Source organism: Botrytis sinoallii, assembly GCF_014898435.1.
Source record: "Botrytis sinoallii strain Bc 23 chromosome Unknown BSIN_016, whole genome shotgun sequence".
NCBI lineage: Eukaryota > Fungi > Ascomycota > Leotiomycetes > Helotiales > Sclerotiniaceae > Botrytis > Botrytis sinoallii.
In genome coordinates this window covers 462,594-483,416 of record NW_024066043.1, presented here as the reverse complement: position 1 = coordinate 483,416, position 20,823 = coordinate 462,594, and the positions used below count along the sequence as shown (strand labels likewise).

General features: G+C 43.8%; 7 protein-coding genes across 7 annotated transcripts; 5 read left to right on the top strand and 2 right to left on the bottom strand.

The window, feature by feature from the left end:
• Positions 1–6,700: 6,700 nt before the first annotated feature.
• EAF02_008522 (uncharacterized protein) lies at positions 6,701–8,832 on the bottom strand (the record flags this gene model as incomplete). Its single annotated transcript, XM_038904570.1, has 4 exons — positions 6,701–6,887; positions 6,942–7,712; positions 7,810–8,488; positions 8,535–8,832. The coding sequence occupies 4 exons, from the start codon at positions 8,830–8,832 to the stop codon at positions 6,701–6,703; spliced, it is 1,935 nt and encodes a 644-aa protein (XP_038755627.1).
• Positions 8,833–9,397: 565 nt separating this feature from the next.
• On the top strand, positions 9,398–10,132 carry EAF02_008521 (uncharacterized protein; the record flags this gene model as incomplete). The annotated part of the gene is made up of 1 exon (XM_038904569.1): positions 9,398–10,132. The coding sequence occupies one exon, from the start codon at positions 9,398–9,400 to the stop codon at positions 10,130–10,132; it is 735 nt and encodes a 244-aa protein (XP_038755626.1).
• A 14-nt stretch (positions 10,133–10,146) lies between these two features.
• EAF02_008520 (uncharacterized protein) lies at positions 10,147–11,139 on the top strand (the record flags this gene model as incomplete). Its single annotated transcript, XM_038904568.1, has 1 exon — positions 10,147–11,139. One exon carries the CDS (start codon positions 10,147–10,149, stop codon positions 11,137–11,139), a length of 993 nt encoding a protein of 330 aa, XP_038755625.1.
• A 705-nt stretch (positions 11,140–11,844) lies between these two features.
• EAF02_008519 (uncharacterized protein) lies at positions 11,845–12,585 on the bottom strand (the record flags this gene model as incomplete). The annotated part of the gene is made up of 2 exons (XM_038904567.1): positions 11,845–12,283; positions 12,338–12,585. 2 exons carry the CDS (start codon positions 12,583–12,585, stop codon positions 11,845–11,847), a joined length of 687 nt encoding a protein of 228 aa, XP_038755624.1.
• Positions 12,586–13,168: 583 nt separating this feature from the next.
• On the top strand, positions 13,169–14,680 carry EAF02_008518 (uncharacterized protein; the record flags this gene model as incomplete). The annotated part of the gene is made up of 1 exon (XM_038904566.1): positions 13,169–14,680. The coding sequence occupies one exon, from the start codon at positions 13,169–13,171 to the stop codon at positions 14,678–14,680; it is 1,512 nt and encodes a 503-aa protein (XP_038755623.1).
• A 428-nt stretch (positions 14,681–15,108) lies between these two features.
• EAF02_008517 (uncharacterized protein) lies at positions 15,109–17,557 on the top strand (the record flags this gene model as incomplete). Its single annotated transcript, XM_038904565.1, has 2 exons — positions 15,109–15,526; positions 15,594–17,557. The coding sequence occupies 2 exons, from the start codon at positions 15,109–15,111 to the stop codon at positions 17,555–17,557; spliced, it is 2,382 nt and encodes a 793-aa protein (XP_038755622.1).
• A 994-nt stretch (positions 17,558–18,551) lies between these two features.
• EAF02_008516 (uncharacterized protein) lies at positions 18,552–20,598 on the top strand (the record flags this gene model as incomplete). Its single annotated transcript, XM_038904564.1, has 2 exons — positions 18,552–18,751; positions 18,813–20,598. 2 exons carry the CDS (start codon positions 18,552–18,554, stop codon positions 20,596–20,598), a joined length of 1,986 nt encoding a protein of 661 aa, XP_038755621.1.
• Positions 20,599–20,823: the final 225 nt, after the last annotated feature.

The window sequence follows — 20,823 nt, the reverse complement described above, 5'->3', positions numbered from 1 at the left end:
GAAGTTTTTGCATCGGGATGAACTTCGGTGTATTGCATTTTGCTGTATTATGCAATATCATATCTCACCTGCTTTCCTCCACAACACACAAGTGACAGACAGCATTATGGCACATCCGAGATCAAATCCTGTGATCTGAAAACTTATCTTACTACGGAGTATGCCTGTCCACCTCAAGGAAGAAACGACTTATCTCCGATGGAGTAATAGCTCCGAATATAAATGAAAAACGAGAGCAATATACCGATCACTCATACCCTCCACCCAAGCCCTCATCAACATCACACACGACAAAGCATACCCGTCCACCAACCCAAGTCACTTCATATCAAGCCAGGATCTGTTCATCCGAAGCATAAGGCTCAGGAAACAGACGGCATAAGTCCGGGTATATTCATAACCCTACTTACTGTTTGAGAGCGTCCTGACTACCTAGTAACCAGGAAGGAAGTGTACTTCGTAATCATGAAGTTCAACACATCACATCATCTGATAACCTTATACTGACTAGTGCCCTTCCCCATCTCCCATAAATACCTAGGTAATCGTGGGATAATATAATACTCGACCAAAACGAATGCACGCATGATGAAACAAATCGGATGTATTATTTTCATCGGTCCCGAGGGCCGAAACTCTATGTTGAGAATAGGGTTTGGAGTGCGGAATGAATGAATGAATGCTCTGTACGAGATATTGGACGTGCGTACTAGGTATGTAGAATGATGATGATGATGATGGATGGATTGACGCATGAGCTAACTAAAAGTATAAAGAGACGTAATCGTACCTACGGAGGTAATCGTTGTGAATTTAGGGTTTTGAGTATTAGATTGTTTGTTGTATCTAATTGATTGATGGTTGAATTATATTGATTTCTTTCTCTCTTTCTTTCTCTCCAAGTAAATACGATATTGCTAGATATCTTCTGGAGAGAGAGAGAACTCGTGTCTACCCGTTTTCAACTGTGTACCCACACTATTGAATTTAAGTTGAGGCTCAAGAGCGACGGGTGAGGTGATTTTTAAGCTTAGTACGTGTCGAGCGTGTGCACTACGGTAGGAGGAGGTGATGCTTACTACACATTTTCTTATTAATTGGGGTATGGAGGCCGATGAGATTTTCTTGTTCTCTTTATCAATACATATTATTAGACATTGATTAACTGTCTAAACAATCAATCCTTTCGGGTTCTTTTTTCGAACATTCTTTTTCTGAAATGTCACTCTCACTCACGCAATTTCCATTTTTCCATTTTCTCTCCCTCGCCCGAATCCCGAGTCTCCCTCCCGGGCCTCCCCCAAGAAAAAACCAGCATGGAATTATGATCAAAATTCAAAGAAAAAATCGAAGGGGCCCATCCACACCCCCCATCCATATTCCAAACCTTCCACGCAAGCCTCTCCACTCTCCCCATCAAAGGCGTTTTCTTACTTCTCTTACTTTTCTTGGTTTGCGCTTGGCCCCGTCTTCTTCGTATTGTGAGTGGATGTGTCCAGCCGTCAAAGTTTAAGCATGTTTTTTAGTAAAGGGAAATAAAGTGCTCAGGGTGTCGATCCGGGTCGGCTATGATGATTCATAAAGCCAATGAGTTTGGGTGGGATGATGGATGATGGATGATGGGGAGGTAAGCAACGGAATCTTCCTTTGCAGTGAGTAGCACGAGATGGGCTCTAGGCTGCTTTGGGAGTGGTGGGATTGGGGAGCGATGTTGGTATGTATGATGTGCTCGTATCATGGATATGGATATGGATATTGGTGTCAGTGGTGGTGATTAGATGAGGCCCATGAGGGTAAATAGCGAACGGACGGATTGATGCTTAGTTTTGCGCACATACACATCTATATTCATTCGTATACATCCCTCGGTATACTTCGTCCATGCATACACACATGCTGCTATCCTCACCAAGCAAGCCAACCTTCACAGTGGCAATCAGTCCAAGATCTAGAATCTCCTCATTCCATCACCCATCAACCCATATTGCCTCTGCACCAAGCAAACCCAAGAACCACCTCTCGTACAGCATCCATAGCATGACACCAAACTCGTCCCCAAAACTTACTTCCCACGCGATAATCACAAATCACCGTTCTGTAATCAACGCCCGTCCTACACAGCCTCCTCTGCCAATATTAAACCCTCTTTGATCACATTATCCCTTATGAATGCGCCAAGCATATTTGATTTCCTCTCCATGCTTCGTATACCTCCATCCACATACGAAGAGAACAACAATATAAATTGCTCTCCCAATTTCACATGAGAACTTCCACGGCCAAGCAAATGCCAAGGCACGCTGTGGCAGATGAGAAGATTTAAGGTTAATTTACTTGGAGGAAGGGGAGGGGCTAGTAAACTCTCATAAACTTTAAATGATTATTATTATATTATTATTATTATTAAATTCCAAATCCTTTCTTCCTTTCTGAATTTCTTTTTTGCTTGAGATAGATGGGCAGGTTATGTATGTTTGGATGTATGTAGATATGTACTCCGAATGGAGGAATGAAAGAATGAATGACCGACTGGCTTTTTCCGTGGTGATCCCAACTAGGAACTTGGTAAATTGTTATTCAATAACGGTGAAAAACACTTTCTCCGAAGATGCCGCGCACCATCTAATTTGGGCACTTTTTATGCATCGAGATCTCCCCTCGAGACACGGAAAAGTATGTCGATGTCTGGTATAGGTAGGTAGGTAGGTAGGTAGGTAGGTAGGTAGACTCGTAGATAGATAAGTGTACTCCGTAAAGCAACAGGAAAGTTTGGATAGCGAGAGGGGAGTCTGTTCTAGATTTGATGAATGAGACGGTGAGGAGCAGGATACGATACCTAGATAGTAGATGGTAGGTAGCAACTGTTGGTTCTTGGACAGGATGTACAGGATGTACAGGATGAATGCTACCTAGGTCTGTACACAGGTGGACAAATCAATCCAGCCAATTCGTATAAACAATCCGAACCCGATGTCCGGTTCCCCGGCCGCACGAGCGAGGGTGTCACATCAAACTTTTATTGAGCATGCATGATGGATGCTTGATTGACGACTAGGTCGTGTACCTAGCTCAGGTCGTAATGGATACTAGAATAGGAAAGATCTTGCGATAGCCGGGAACCTTAAGCTTACTCTTAGATTCTTATTTGCATGTAAGTACGAGACGGACAGAGATGTATGTATGTGTGTGTGTGGTGTTACGGTACGGGGGCTCGGGTAGTTGCATTCGTGTATACGAAATGAGAGAAACAGTTTCGGTGAGAGAAGGGAATGGAATGGGTGGAGGAAATGGGATAAGGCTGTGAGTGAGACGATGAGCTTATTTGGTTCTGGATGGCTGTCGAGATCCGTTTGTTGTTGCTTGTTGTTGGGTGGTGTGAGTGCCAAGATTATACAGATCAGTGTGGCGTGAAATGAAGTGACTTTGGTGCTTCTTGTTTGAGTAATGATGGGTGTTCAGCCGCCAATATATACGCATTGGATGCGCAATTGAGAAGTTGCTTTGCGGCAGCGTGGCATATGGGTTTACTATGTTAGCTGTGATTCAGATACGGGATTGGGATATGGGGCTAATGGCTCGACATGTTGGGGTTGCTTGATCATCTCGTCACTCTCATCGGTTTATCGTCATCATCGCTACCTAGGTAACCACAATCATAATTTCACAACACAACCCTCAGAAACATCATCTCCTCGGTCTCATACTCTCAACACCCAAAAGGCAACATGTAAACCTACCTCTAGCTTACAACACAAACAACTAGTCGAACGTTCAGGCTCAGTAAGCAATCCCAAACTCCCCACTCATAATTCCATGGAGACCCTCACAAATTCACAATCATAAGCAAGCATCAAAAGACCGTAAACCCCATCTCCTAAAACCGATTCGCAAATCCCAAGAATCAGGGTCGCGGTGGAGAATTGTCAGCAACATATCTGCATCTGACGTCCTCGACACGACACCCATCGTACCGAGCGCACGAATCGCATTTGTTGGTCCGAAAGGGTACCTATCGTACATGATGCATGGGTATGTGTATAAGCTCGCATTGCGATGCTTGGCGTCAGCGTGATACTTGGGCCCTTGTTTGAGGAAGAGCACGAGGCTAGGCTACGAGAGATAGAATGTCTTGCGGCTTATAGATGCTTCTGCTCGTGGGGATGAGATATGCAGATGGAGATGGAGATGGGATGTCGAGATGGGAAATTTACGATATGATTGATATCTTTGCAGAATCCATCCCATGATTCTCATCTCGCGCCACCGTTTAGGAGGAAAGAAGGTTGGGTCAATAGACGAGAGATCAAATGAATGCTTGTTTGCTTATTATCTTCGTGATTCCTTCAATACATCCATCCACCATCCATACATTTTCGATGAGATCTCCGATCCTTTCCTGAAGAGTGAATTGCATACATAGGTAGGTACATACATACATGTATAACGTTGATCAAATAGATAGATACCTACTAGGTAGATGGATATACATCTTTCTTTCTTCTTCTTCGCCGTCCTCCTTCAAACATGACTAATAACCATGGTACAGAGTCAACGTCGTGCAATATACCTACCTACCTACCTACATTCAACTAACCAAATAACCATAACTATCATCTCAATAATCGCCCAGATTCATTCTCATTCTCACACCTCACTCTCATAAGACAGACGAACATGACATGACATGACATATCATATCACCACATCATCCAGCACCAAAAAATAACCTTAAACTTAAACCTAAAAATCTTCCCTTCTCCCTGTCGTCTTGGCATTTCGTCTGTACGTCGTACAGCGCCCATCTTTTCCACATTTTCTGATATTACCTACGTAGATAGGTACTCGTATGCATCAATAAAACTGTCTGCTTGAAAAGTTACTCAAACTTTGTGATAGGAGAATTATTTCATAGATGTATATGGTAGGTAGGTAGTATTTACAAGTGATAAATCAAAGTCTCAGGAAATGAGATTTTAAATCAATTTCTACATACAAGATACGAGATATTCTCTTTGTTGCTTAGGTATTCATCTCCATTACTCATCATCTTATCATCCATTCCTATCCCCATCCTTCAATATTCAACTCTCAATATCAATCCACCCCCCAAATCCCCTACCCCAAATAAACATCTCAACAAACTTAATAACTCAAACCCTCTATACCTCGAAAATCTATCTGCATTCCCTCACCATTCTAATCCATCTTATCCCATCCATCAAAAAAGTACTTCACACATCACACATCACCCATCCCCCAAAATCTCCCAACCCATAACCACCCATCCACCCATCCAATATAATTCCCAAACTCCAAGAAACGCCTCACCATTCCATACACACATTGTGCATTATCATATCATATCACTTATATAGAGAGAAAAACAAAACAAAAAGCAAAGCAAAACACAGAAAAGAGGGATCCGGGGGTTCGACTCGTTTGAGTGGGATCCTAGTAAGGACGCGTCATCTTTATTGTTCGCTTTTTTTTAATTTTTGTTTTTGTTTTTGTTTGTTGGGGGATAATTGGAGAGGAGAGGGATAGGATAGGATTGATAACACGAGAAATTGTAATTCGTAGGTTGAGGGGCCGAGTGAGTGGGTGAAAGGGGGGAGGTATTGGAGGTGGATGGTGAGGATATAAAAAGTAGGGAGGTTTTGGGGGGTATTAAGTCTGGAATCTGGATAGAGAGGGAGGAGGGGAAAGGGTAAGACGGAATGAGTAAGGACGGAATGAGTAAGACGGAATGAGTATATTTTGGAACAATAGAGATAAGAGAAATAGGTTAGGGGAGGTTGAAGAAAGTTGTAGGATAGGAGATTGGTCGGTCGGGAATGAAATAGATTTCAACGGGATCTCGATGCCCGAGAGGGGAAATGAGAGGATAAGAGGAGATTCGTATGTCTTTCGTAGATAGGTAGGTGATGTATATTTATGTATATATACACGGTCCACTATACTATATGTAGGTTGCGGGTGTATTCAATGGGTTATATGTATTCTCAAAGCCCGAGGGAGGCTTGTCTTTCAGTATACAGGAAAATATCATATCACACAAATCTATTTATCCCATCCCATCACATCCCATCCCATCCCATCCCAAAGAGGAACATTGATTGCGGATGTTAATACTCCATAAGGTTCATTCAACCGGATTCATCTAGTCATCACATTAAGTCTCAAGTAAGATTACATAACAAAGCGAGAATGATTCAAGTGGATTTATTCATCTTCTCATCTCCTCATCTTTCCTCCCTATTCCATAACTCAGTCTCTAACGGGTCTTTCCATAGCCTAAGTACTAGTCCATATCGAAACAATACATCTTGTCACTCCATTCTATTGTCTTCATATCCCACATTCCTTCGAAAAATCTCTAACATGGCAAAAGTGCCTGCTTCCTGTTGACCATTGATGTTGACCGTTACCGGGTGATAAGAATCTGAATATGAGAGCAAAGTTGGTAATGTAGATGAGCTATGCGAAAGAGTAATAGCTCAGAATTCGATAGATTGTGTGCTGTGGCACGAGTTTGGGCAGTTTCATCTGATGATCTGACCTAATAATGGGGCCGTGGTGAAAGATTCATTCTTTGAATATTAGATATGCAGAACCTCTCCGTAGATTTGCTCTTTTTCTTTGTGAAGGTTGTGATTGTACTGTGATTTGGCCTGCCTCTCATTCATGTTCTGCTCTGCTCTTAGAATTCAAACCGAGGAAAACTCGGCATCTTGATAACACCAAAATTCCACTCATGTGGTTGTTCCTGCGGCTTCAAAGATTTATCCTCTTGAATCTCCTCACTTGCTAGATCTTCCTGTGATGTTGACCACACTATTCGATCAATACCTAGGGCCCATGGTCTTGGACTTCTTGCCAAAGAACCGCTGATCAAGGACGGCATCTTTTCGAAAATTCAGACAAGTGTTATATTTTCGAACTTGATATCTTTGAACCATTCCCATTCCGTAGGAGCAATTACCCCTACTCGACTGTATTCCTTGCTACTTTGTTCAAATACCTGTAGAACTATCCCTACATTTGTTCGCCCCAAGCTCATTAAATAAAGGTCTACCGGTGGTTGAGGTAAATGATCAAATATAATTCGTAATGATTCGACATCTACAGAATAGTCACCAGTTTTAGACCGTTGTAATTGAAGCAATTGGCCGCGAAGATATATTCTCCCGGAGATAAGAGTTCCACGAGGGTCTTCCCCTTCAGGAACAATACTAATGTGTAAAATTTCCGGATCAACAATTCGTGAATCTACTGGTACATGGACAAATTGTCCTCTGTTGACCCTCGATTCGAAGACCCGGTCTTCTCTTAGGAGGCCATATGTTATCGGGACATTCATCTTGGCCCAAGACCATGATGGTTCATAATTATGCGTACTTTGTTGCCTCGCACGATTTGACAACCATTTCCAACACAAGCCTCTGACAATGTCCTTTTTCCATAACCCGGCTACATATTCATCATTCAGAAGATACGCGAATTCGAGAGCGAGACCAGAAAGCGCCGGGAACTTGTCGGAACGATGCGTGAGTTTACGGTTGTTATAATCCTGCACCATCTTTCGCCACAGTTCATAATACTTTTCAGTTACCATATCGTGGTGCGGGCTACCCTCGTGGATCTTGTCGAGACACCTCACACTTGAGTTCAAGACATATCGTGAAAGACTAGATTTCAAAGCCCATTTATTGCTATTCAATCCATGGTTATGATCGGATATTCGAGCCTCTCGGCACTCAAAAAGCAAGGTGTGTTTAGTGAAGTGTAAAATTCTGGGTGAAAGTTCACGCTCCTGTAGGGTCCAGCTTCTTTGGATCAGTGTACTTTTTGTTATAAAGATTGTCCCATCCGGGATAAGGAGTCTTGAAAAGAATTCCAGGTTGATTAAGAGCTTGAGGAAGCAATGGTAGCTCGCTATGTAATGCAAAGAGGCCCCCTTCACAGTTGGTTGCTGCCGCTGCTGCAATCGTGCAATATGCATGGGAGTAGATTTTCCCCATCTTAGCTGATTCTTGTTGCCAATCCTGCAGAGAGTTTTGAACAATGCACAAAGAATCAATCCATAGATATTGTAGTCCGAGACGTCTGGTAATAGTGATCGCATCGCGAAACGTTCGAGGTAGCGTCTTGAAAGGGATGGAGAGCAAGCGCCGCTCAAGTGTGCTGGTTTTTGTTGTTGCAGCCTCTGGCATTTCCTTTCCCCAACAATGTGTCAACGCAAGGTACTTTGTATAACGATCATCGTTTTGCTGCGTCTCCACTAGTCGAGGTGGTGTGCCATACTTTCCAACATCAATGAGCCGACGAGGCCGAAATCTTGTATCGTAATGTATATTACAGTTTACATGCTCATTAATACAGGTTTTGATCCATGATGATATGATAGAGGTAATGTTCTGATTTCTGGGGAACAAAAGGCTGGAATTCAAGTCGTCTGAGAGATGTGAGATTTGTGCGCGAGGAACCCCTAACAGAGAACGAGATCGACTGATATTAAAAAGAATTCCTCATACCCGTAGTTTCTACATCAAACATATAAGACTGCCCATCCCTTCCCACTTGGTAGGAAATAGGATTTCTAAGAGGGGTAGAAGCCCCTTGCTTTCGGTCGATCTTCAAATAAGTCTTCTGCCCTTCGTTACCAGATGGAGTGGAAGCAATAGCACTATGGAATAGGGCACATATGTGACAGTTTGTTGCGGATATCTCGAGACCTTTCACTGAAAGATGATGAACATATGAAAATTCCTCAAAACCTTTATTGAGAATCGGCTGTACAGGAATGGCAAGACACAATGCACAAATACCCATGGTGGGAGGTCGGTGACGAATAGTGTCACTTTAAGCTTCTTCGGTTGTAATATGTTGCATGTGCAAACTACTAGGTAGGTTGATCATGGAAACAAGAATGGAAGATTAACAAGTGTGGGCATGGTAAGTGGGGTAAATTTCACACGTGATATCGCAGTGAGCTTTATGTGAGATGAATGCTTTGATGTGAAGGAGTAACTTTTGTCATTCGCATGTGAAAATTGATGAAACATGTAGGTAAGTGGTGCTAGAGATATGGCAACTATCATAAACGGAAGTGGTGTAGTTGGGGCTATAGTTTTGCCTGCCAGCTCGAAATACAAACTTACCAGTCTGGGATAAAGAAGGTGCATTCGTGCCAACGCTATACATCCGCAGCTCTTTCCATTTCTTATAGATGTTGACGCTTTATTTCTCGGGGTTGCCGAACGGTATGATTCCCTACCCGAGACTCCGTTTTCCCAAATTTAAAATCCGTATCATCGGATCCAATACCTAGAAATATCATAACCTATACACACCTATCTTTTCACGCCCCTTCTTGTATTCTTATAACAACATCAAAATGAGCTGGCAAAATGATTCTCCTTACTCCCGGCATGAGTTTTCCAGCAAGGCCGCCGCACCCTCCAGCTCATCCTTTGCTTCTAACTTCTTCCGACGAGCCCGCCGAGCATCTCTCACAAGAAACTTTAGAAAGTCCGTATCCTTCGCAGATCCTCTTGAGGCAGAACCCCCCAAAGACAATAGCTCCGAAAATAGTGAGGTACTATATATGGCAGATTCGAAGCGACCCCAACGCCCAAAACCACAACGTCGAACTTTGTCGACCATGAGCAATAGCTCTCTTGCAACTCTCGGTCAAAATTGGGATAGCGAGATTGATTCTGATCTCGACAGCGAGGCCGAGGAAGTTTCTTGGGATATCATCAACAAAGAAATACATGAATGGCAATATGTTTGTCGTACTGGTAGACCGTTCTGGTGGTCACCTGAGTTCAAAAGTACCCGTATGTGTCGTATCTCCACGCTATCTCCAAAGAATCATGAAGAGCGCAGCACACGAGCTTGGATGAGAGATATTACAGACAACTCCAGACCGCACCTAAAGAAACGTTACGCCACTATGGACGATACCAATTTTGCAGATTCCAGCGATGTACAAGAACTTGCAAAAGTGATTGCTGTTCAACTTCTCGCAGCTTGTTTCACTTTAGCGCCAGATTATCTTGTACCTCTTCCGTCGACTCCAACATCATACACAGGAAAGGAGACTCGAAACTACCAGATTCTAGGATGATAAGTTCTTTGCGTATGCACACCCAATTTCGATATTCACCTTGCTTTGGACATCAAGCACGAAGTGCATCTCCGATCCACCCATGGGATTGCGGAGGGTATGACGGGTCATCGACGTATTCGTCGTCACCGCCATGCAGTGGCGATGCTACACCGTTGAGTATCACGTCAGAACCTGCAAGAAGACGAAGTAGATTACAGAAAGTCCACAGAGCATTGAATATCTCAAAACAATCGGCATGTGATTGCACTGTTGGGAGCCATAGAAACAATCATTCATCAAGCGTCAATTCCACATTCAGTGGCAAAGTTGGAACGTCGATGGGCCAGAAATTGAGGGACGGGCATACAATCGAATGTGGGAAGATGTCGACAACAATGCACGTGCCCGGAGCTGATAACCGAAGACACAATCCTATGCATTCAATGGTCAAAGATCTACCAGAAGTAATGCCACCAATACCGGCTGATTATGCGAATATCGATACCTCGAAGATATATCGAGGAGTACGGCCAACTCTACCACAAAGGACCAATTATCGTTTATGGCCAGTCCTCAGGTCAGAGCCCCATCCGGTATACGTGCAGCCCGCGAGGGAGCTCGTAGTAAAGAGATGGAAATCAATAAGGCGCCAATTTGGGGGTAGCTTGCAGGCTTCCTTACCAAGAAGAGGATCTAGAAATGACGAATCAGAGTCAGGAAGTGATGCAACAAGTCCCGCACTCAGCACGGATGCAAGGGCACGGAGGCGCCGGGCCCAAGAGAGGGGTGACATTCATAGTGCTGGTGGTGATGATAGCCCGCACTACAACACTCCAAGAAGCGGTGCGATGACACCACTGACGCCACTGAGCCCAATGGATCCAATGACTCCCTTGACACCTTTTACGATCCCCACAACGCCTCCTGCGACACCTATGGCCCCTTCACTACCAGGTTTAAGGCCAATGTCTCCTTTCTTTAAGGTAGCAGATACTATGGCAGCCGTCACGATCTTTTCTAGCTGATGCGCGTCAACCAGAACATGTCATGATTCCACCCGATTCATTCAAGGACACAGGTGGCTATGTTTCACCAAATATGATAAGGACAGAACTTGCTGCAGGAGCAATGTTTATTCAATCGAGATCAAGCTCTCAGCCACCTTTAGAGCCAATAGCCGGTTCATGTCGGGGAAGACGAACAAGTCTATTATCAGAAGTATGCACTCCAGAGGACTTCAATGACGACGGGACCTTGAAATGTGATGAAGGGAACGAAATTCAAGGGATTCATTTGGCAAGGGCGAACTCCAGTGGAACTCAGATATTTAGACCCGGTAGCGACGGCATCGAACTTGATGGAAGGCCGGTGGGTCCTGGAAAGGAATTTTGGGATGGCCCAGTCGACAATATGGGAAAACGAAGGGAAAGGACATACTTGTAAGATTCAAAGACAGTTGGTGATTCCTAAATCGTGATCAATAATCAAATTGAACAAACAAATTGGGGGGCAAAAGGAAAAAAGTACAAAATTGGAATAATAAACCATTGAACCTGCCTGGGGTATCTTTATATTCTTTTGTTACAATGCAGTACCTATTCTGCCGCTGTGCACCAATAACAGTAAATCTTTAATGCCGAGTTCCAAAACGCCTCCGTATATCTGCTTCCTGTCTATGCGCCCAAGTCCAGATCCAAACGACAAACCGATAGCACGCTCTTCTCTATTCTTCAACCAGGGTTGATATTCTCATCTGCCTTTGCTCCCATACCAACCATCTCATAATCTCCAGCCCCATCTCTTCCTCTGCCCCTTCCTCTCCCTCTTCCATATCCTTGTTCTATATCCTTTGTAGCGTCGTCTTCTCCTTCCATTCCGGCACTAATATCTCTCTCCATACCAGTGCTATCTGTAACAGTATTCGTATTATTCTGAGCCGTATTCGAATTCGTGCCAAAATTTATAGGGCGCAATTCTCGCCATTGACAACTCCATATGCCTAAAAAGGTCATGAGAGACGCAGATGCGAATTGTAAAGCCCACCAAAGCCAATTGCGGGGGACGGAGTGCGAATAAAAGGACGTGATTAGGAGATGCAGGAAATGAATGGTTATAGCGAAATCAGGGATAAGTTTGGAGCGCGAAACAAGAAGGAGGAGGGAGATAACTCTGTTCTTTGTGTCAGTTCCATGGAAGAAGAATCAATGCAAGACGACAACAAACCCTATAAAGCTATTCAACATCCAAACGAATCCTAACATCCAGCCAACAGTTGTATCACCCCTTAAGCTTCTCCAACTCAGTACCATATCGAAAGAAAAGGCTCTTCCAGCAACCAGTGCGGTAAAGAGTATCAGCGCCGTCCCGATAACATACCAAAGCACTTGGAGGATTATAATCTGGCTGAGGATCTTTAAGGGTGGTAACTCGGAAATGGCGCCAGCGCGCGGCGGTCTTCTTCGTCGTGCCATATGTATGGATAAAGTAGTTGGGTATGCGCACTTGCTACCTTGATGGGGAAAAATGTTTGAGCATTTCTATATTGATATTGTAGCATCTGTTTTCGAGGCTGAGCTCATGCATGCACCGGACATCATATCTAGTGGCCAGAATATAGAAGGGGGTAGGCTTAGTAATTTTCGCTATGCGTTTATCAATGATTACTAAGAATTCTAATTTGGGATCACAATTTTTCGGTATCTTCGCCTTGAGAAGTCTTACCCAGTACTTGATTATCAAGTTATCGTAAAACCATCCATCTAACTGACAATATCTTTCTTGTTAAGAAGACTTATGAAGGACATACTAGATATGCTCAAGTACTACTACTATTGATGTCATACACATACTAGCTTTGGAGCTATTTGCGGTAACTGGGAAGCTCGCCTGACTCAGCACGCGGATCTACCGGCGCGACCACATCGCGTCCCGCCCCTTGTGCTAACGTTTTTTATTATTCTATTTATCTTTGTACATTTTTTTGATAGCAAATTTACCAATTCTAGTATCACTGTAATCTCAAGGGTCTCAGATATCCACATCACACCAAGTATCATGGTCTTCGGTAAACTCTTTAACTCTTTACGCCCAAAAGCTTCTCGAAATAGATTGAAGACAGAGTCAGATGAAGGGGAGTCGGCTTACTTGAAAGCCGAGTCAGATGCAGGGAGTACCGTCAATACTTTAAGATTTAAACCATCTCGGAATAAATTGAGAAAGGAGCAGCCCACTCGTCCGAAGACCGCCAATCCGAAAGGAAAAGGGGCTTCACAGGCCACTCAATATCTTCGCCCCAATGGCCGATCATTCGATGGTGCAGTCGATGAGCAAACTGGAGAGAGGGTCGATCATACCGCACTGCTCCACGGTTTAGCCCACGTCGGATCTTTTGATTCTATGCATGAAGCTTACGGTATGGATAATCCAGATCGGCCCCCCGGAGAGCTCGCGGTAGCCAGTTTACCTTCAAATATTTGGAGGATTATTGTGGGATATCTTTCACCTAGTGATGCAGCGAGTCTTGCCTTCTCAAGCAAAACACTTCTCCATCGAGTTGGACGTAAACCATGGCATGATCTGGATCTTCCAGAAAACCATCGATACAGGATTGAGTTTTTGGTTCACATGGACCGTGATCTTCCTAATCATCTTCTTTGTTTCCCCTGTGCAATCTATCATGTTCGCATAATACCAGGCGAAGAACGCCTGAAAGCCACACATATTATAAATCATCTTTTCGAATGTCCAAATGCTTTAACACAAGTCGCTCCAAGGACTCGACTAACTGTCGGTCACACTCTCCCGTTTTCGTTTGTGCAGCTTGTGTTACGATCAAATCGCTACTCCCCAAGCCACGGAATTCCAGTAGAATCGATATCCAAACGCTGGAAAGATCCTCAACTTGGAGCCCAAGGCACAGGAACCTGGTCACATCAAAGTCGATATTATGTTGACAAAGGCCATCTTCTCTTACGCGTGATCAGTCAATGCTTTCCAGAACCAGATCTCCCTATAAGTGCGCAGCGGAACCTTTTGTATTCCCGCGAGGATTACTTTCCATACTTTTCGGTCTGCGCTCATTGGAGAGATGGCGATCTCATGGATGTATGTAAATGTGCGTTGGGGCACATACCCAAACGTAGAGAAACAACGTCTTCAGCACTGAAAAGCAGTCCGAATGCTCTCTTTTCACTTGCAAATCAAAGGAGTCAAATGTCCTCGCAATGCTCTGTGTGTCAGCCATTGCGTCGATGCCCACGATGCCCAACAGAGTACTTGGTTGAACTCAAATTCGCTGAGGATAAAACCGACCAAGTCAACAGATTCAAGCAAGCTATGACTGTGACGAGGTGGAGCGATTTAGGCAATGGAACTTCTCCGTTATCGCCAGAATGGGCTGCAATTAACGGCGAATTCGAGGGCTATGATTCATTTGATACCGTTAAAGGGCGTGCGATTTCTGGAATCTTTGAATCACAATTTGGTATTACACTTCCTGCGCAGAGGATCTTGTCGCTCAATCCTAAGAATGAAGAGAAAGGAGAAGATGGTCACAATTGGTATTAAGAATTATAGAAATGTTAAAGTAATGTTGATTTTTCTCACATCACGCCCGAGACCCAGTTGCATTCCAATAAAATTCAAGAAAGAAGAGCGGTGGCACAACTTCATTACCCGAGAATCCTGTTTTTTTTGGATTCGGATATTAGAAATATTATTTCAAATATATGGACCGTAAATTTGACACCAGAGCACCTAGTTACTTTTGTACGTTATGCTTTCCGTCATACAGTTCTTGTACAATTCGCACCAGCATCTGGTCAACTACATTTGGGGGCTAAATGTTGCAGGAATACAATCCTTGCACAGATCTCAGCTGTCTTACGCACAACTTGACATAAGCGCCCGCTATCAGCAGCTGCTATAAGTCGACTTGGATGAACAGCTCTTCTGCGCTTGTATGATTTCCTTGAGGAACAATTTTTATTGTTATCATGCCACCGAATCTTTGTGAGATATGTCAGAAGTTCGACCTTCGAAAGCTCTTCCTTGATTCCGCCGCTCAAAATGCGACATCAGCCAAGGGAGCAATAAGTGGATATCAAAGTGCTGATCTGCAGGTACGGCCTGGTCTACCGGAGTTTTACAAGCACCATATAAGCACCGCCGCTCTAAAAGCTTCTTCAGAAGCTGGATGTGAATTTTGTGTTCTGATATGGACGACTCGATCAAAGAAGGAGCAAGATATAACTGTAGAAAAGTGGCTTGATGAGACTGGCCAAGGTCAGATTTTCATTGGAACAGGAAGCTCTAGTGTCGCAAAACGTGAGAGTCCTTACATTTTGGTGTCCCAACGACCTGCAAACAATTCTCCGCGGAATCTGTGCAATCTCGAAGTATTTGCAATTCCAGGTAGGTCCGATTTCATTTTATAGCCTTCTTTCCCATGGTTTCAAATTTACTGAAATATTGATATCAGATAGTACGGTACATCAGGAGAGCCCTTTCATCGGAAGGCCGATATTCGCGCAATCAAATTCTCCAGAGTGCTACAAACTGGCCAAACAATGGCTGAGAGTTTGCTCGAGAGATCATAAGAATTGCGGACCCATCAAAACTCGATGTCCTACACGCCTCATTGATGTAGGCTCTCCAGACACCAATCCATTTTTGGATGAAAACCCCGATCGTGGTGACGTTGAATGGGTAGCCCTTAGTTATTTATGGGGTGGCAATGGTTACCTGAAATTGGAACAGTCAACATATCAAAGTCTTAAAAGCGGTATTCCGGTGAATGATTTTCCGGCTACCCTGCGAGATGCAGTTTTGACAACAAGGGAGCTCGGTTTAAAATATGTGTGGATTGATGCTCTGTGCATCCGTCAAGATAGCACCGATGATTGGAAGGCTGAAGCCGGCCGAATGAGAGATGTCTACGCAGGTGCGACAATCACAATTGTCGCAGCAAATTCTACTTCGACTAGCGCTGGAATGCATTTTCCTCGGCCAGAAAATGTACAGGCCGTTGCACGATGTGAATTGCCTTGGGACTCCAATACCAGCGTCTCACTTCGCTTAGTATCTCACATATCTCGTCAGGCTGCTAAGTCTAGTTCTTGGTTTACTCGTGGCTGGACGTTCCAGGAAGGGCTATTGTCACCGCGGGCATTATCATATGGCAGAGATCAGATGATATGGGAATGTGCCTATCATACGGAGGATGAGAGTGGCCATATCGGACTTCTGGATCAAAACTACGACAGTAAAGATCTTTTACACAAACTGCGGAAGAAACAAACCAATAGAATGATTCGCGCCATACAAAGTTTGTCATTAAACACTTATGCTCTTTTTTCGGAATTTGATAATCGTAGAGCGAAATTAGGCTATCCTTCTAAGAAACTTGCGGCCACAGGGATTAATATGCAAGAAAATTGGGGAATGGATCCGTATTTGAGATGGTCTGAAATGGTGCAACAGTTCTCAATTAGGAATCTGACATATATGACGGATGTTTTACCGGCTCTATCCGGTATTGCTCGGGAGTTCTCGATGATTACCAAAGATACATACGTTTCCGGGATGTGGAAATCTTACCTAATTCCCAGTCTACTTTGGAACAGGAGAGCATTGAGAAAGATTAACAAAGTATCGGAGTCTGAAATTGACACCCAGTTCTTTACACATATTGATTGGAAGAAGCGTGAATCTTATTTAGCTCCTTCGTGGTCCTGGGCAAGCATCAATGCCGGAAGCGCACAACTGGAACCATACCCATTTGCGGATGCTACCGTACATCAAATAGCAGCCTTAGTCGATCTTCAACTTCACCATTCAGGAACAGATATATTTGGCCCCCTTGAGCCAGATAGCGCGTTGATCATGAAAGGAGTTCTATTTCCAATCCACAACCTGGCGGATCATTACTGGAGATTTTCTGACCCGCCTGAGCCACTCCCAAAATTTCAAGAAAGGCTCGGCAATGATGGCATGGAGAAGATCTATTCTGGATCATGGCCTGAACTTCAAGAGTACATTCACGAATGGATAAATGACGCTGATCATGCAAGTTTTGAGTTCGAACAGCAACATATTCCACATCCAAACCAAAAATCTGGCGCCTTTCTCCTTGTGCACATCGAAGGCGTTTCTGAAGATAACAATGGTTTCAATTTGGACGGCAGTTTAGCATTTCTTCTCGTCGAATCAACTGGAAATGTTGACAATGAATATCGGAGGGTCGGTGCAATTATGATTCAAAGATCTAAAGGATATCCTACGGGCAAACCGATCATGACACTTTCCGAGGCGAAAAAGGCAGAAAAAAGGGGTGAGTATTCTTGGACAGTACAGCCTGTTTCTCCGATGGAAAAACTTATTGCAAAGGTATGGCAAGGGAGACCAAAAGAATTCCCAAACCGAAGCACGATCCGTTTAGTATAAGGAACTATCTTTCCAGAGCGTCTTTGCAGATCGTTTAAGGCTAAACGCTTTATGGATCACTCGAACAGTCTGCTAGGATATTAATTAAGTGTGGCGATACCACGGCACGAGGGTCCAGTAATATTATGGAAACTTCTCTCCACGTACGAAGTAGAAATATGAATAATATAAACCGCACCCCAAAATGAATTTTTTAAACACATAATCGAGTATCTTTAAAATGATTTGAAATATTCAATGTATTTGAATACACAAACCGATTTATAACACTGACAATATTTGATTATCAAACTTGAATTACTCGAGTAGAACATCGATTATAAGGTTTGCTTGGTGTGCAGCTCATTTCGTCCTTCACCCCCCCCGAATAGATATAACCCCAGCCGGAATAAGAGATAATTAAGACCCACGGGAGTTAGTTCCTATCATGGTTCCATCATCCAGGGCCTTGGATGTCAAAAAGTCAAATACAGTGATTTTTTGAGCCTTGACTATGAAACGCCCCTGTAAAATAAATGAAATTGGTTAAAATGCCTTGGTATCCATGGGATCCTCTATTAGACGAGATTTCTGGAGCCAAGAAGTGGTTACGCCTCTTTCTCTCGGGACACTAGCTTTTTTGTTCTTTTGAAGCCCCGTCTTCAGCCCGTTAGATGTCAACTTACATCTCATCTTTATCCCATACACGGTTTGAATAGCTTAATCTAGCACCAGCATCGATACACCCGTGGACATGATACCTTTCCCGTTGTAGACATTACCAAACTGGCGGCTCCAGCAGAATTCTCGGATTCCGTTCCGTCTCTAATATCTATCATTGATCTCATTGGCTAGTCGATCAATAATCAGGGGGCCGTGCTTAATTCAAGACACCCCATCGTCTGGTCTAAGGCTGAATATCATCAGACTACTCGAGTAGATCTGGATACAATTCCTAGAGACAATTGGATACTTACTACAAGTCAAGCAATTCACAGAAAAATCATTGTATGCAATGGCGCCTAATACTCCCATCGGGTACATCGTCCAATTTCAAGCCTCAGATGGAAGCCCAATTGATGGCAACACAATTATCACTCCCTACAACAATAAAGCTCAGATGAACCCCTCGGCCCAGCTTAATGGTACTTCCGGAAGACAAGCCAAGAAGCGGCCTAACCTCCCCAAGGTTCGGTCCGGATGCGTAACTTGCAAGTAAGTCGATGCTTCGTCGACACTGTGAGGCTCGATGACACTAATACATCTGCATTTAAAGACGAAGGCGAATCAAATGTGACGAGCGAAAACCCGAGTGCAATCGATGTCAGGTGTTTGGCGTGACATGTGAAGGATATGGCGTTCGTATCTCTATAAATCGACGTAAACCCGACCCCAAACCGCTTCTCCCTCGCACTGATGAGGTATCGCCAATATCATTATCGCCTCAATCATCTCATTCACAGCAACTATCGCCACATTCCTCGCCGTCGATGAGACTGCCCTTCCAAGATGAATCTGAAGAACGATACTTTCGAACATATTTAACCAAGACAAGCATATCCGTGACTTGGAGTCGAAGTCGCGTCTTTTCTTCGTCATTATGGGATCGCATCATTATGCAAGCTGCACACGATGAATCTTATCTTCGGGAGATGCTAGTTGCAATTGGTTCATTTGCTGAGTCCAAAGATGTCCAATCAAGGGGATACGCGGATGAAGCAGTGCAAATGCGAGTTTTTGCTGTCAAGAGATATGGGCTTGCCCTTCGTTCAATGAGTGTTGGATTGTCCAAACTAGAAATCAGTGAAGGTCCAAGGAAGGCCTTGATCGGCTGCCTTTTAGTTTGCTGTTTTGAATGGTTGTTAGGAAATGACTTTACTGCTCTTACACATGCTAGAAGTGGCGTTAAAATACTGCGCCAGTGGCTAAGAAATTATAGAGGTAAAAATTACAAAGCAGGTCTCTGTTCTCCGGACTCTAGGATGATTGAGGACGAATTAGTTCAAGCCTTCCTCAGGCTTGACAAACAAGTTGCAACATTTGGAGACCCTGGAACGAGTGAAGAGCACAAGGAGACAATATACGAATCAATCGGAACAATACAAGACATGCCTAGCATTTTTCCTGACTTACAGGAAGCCCGGTTATATCTCGAGCTAATCGAGAGACGATCAGTACATTTTGGATACCTAGCAGCTGAATGTGCCGCTGCCACCGCCAAAAAGACCGATACTTCCACTGCAATCATACCCACGAAAGGCTTCAAAGAGGAAAATAGCCTGCCTGAAGTAGTAGACATAAGAGCCCTTAAATACGAAATCACACAATCACTTATCAGATGGACATCGGCCTTCGATTTATTCTGTTCTAATATCCCACCGCTAGATACCGATCAACTTGCCGGAGCCAATCTATTAAGAGCGCAGAGCATCGCGATGGATATAATTATGAAGATTGCGCCAGGCGGTCCGCCGCCAGATCACCAGGCAATCATTCCGGAGTATCAAAGTATTTTGGCTATCACTGAGGAAATTCTTGCCGAAACAAAAGATCAACGACAACTTGGGAATTTTAAATTCGAACAAGGTGTCATAATGCCTCTACATATTGCTGCAAAATGGTGTCATGACCGTACGATCCGGAACAGGGCAATAGAACTTTTGAGATCGTACAAAGATAGTGATGGGGAACCGATGAGGGAGGGAGTGTGGGATAGCGAAATGTTTGCAGAATGGGATGAATGTGCATCAGATAAGAGAGAAGGCTCGGTATGGGGGGATGGTTCGGAAAGGATTGGGGATGGTCATATGCGGCATGCGGCGAAGGATAAAAATCAAATTTTTAGGTTGATTGGATCTGTGAACTGGGAGAGGAGGTCCAGTAGTGGAAGTTCGAGGAGTGATTTGGGACGGGGAATGAGCGGTAGTCCTAAGAGTGATATGGGACGAGGAACGAGTGGTAGTCCTAGGAGTGAACAGGGGCAGGGAAGGACGGGAAGTTGTGTGGAATTGGGGGATGCGGAGGGCTGGGTCGAGGAACTACCTGTTAGAGCGTCCCCTTGAGAGTTTATATGGATGATATCAATGTAATTTAAAAACAACATACTGTAGGACTAATATGTATAAACAGAACAGCTAAATGACAGAATAATAAAAATGTGTAAGTATCTTGTCTGGGTACATCCAGAAGTGCACGCTCTGTTGTGTTGCCTGAGAGAGATAATTAAGATGAATCCTACGTCATGAAAAAACTGCCCCACGATCTTAGGGTTATATATTCTCGAACGG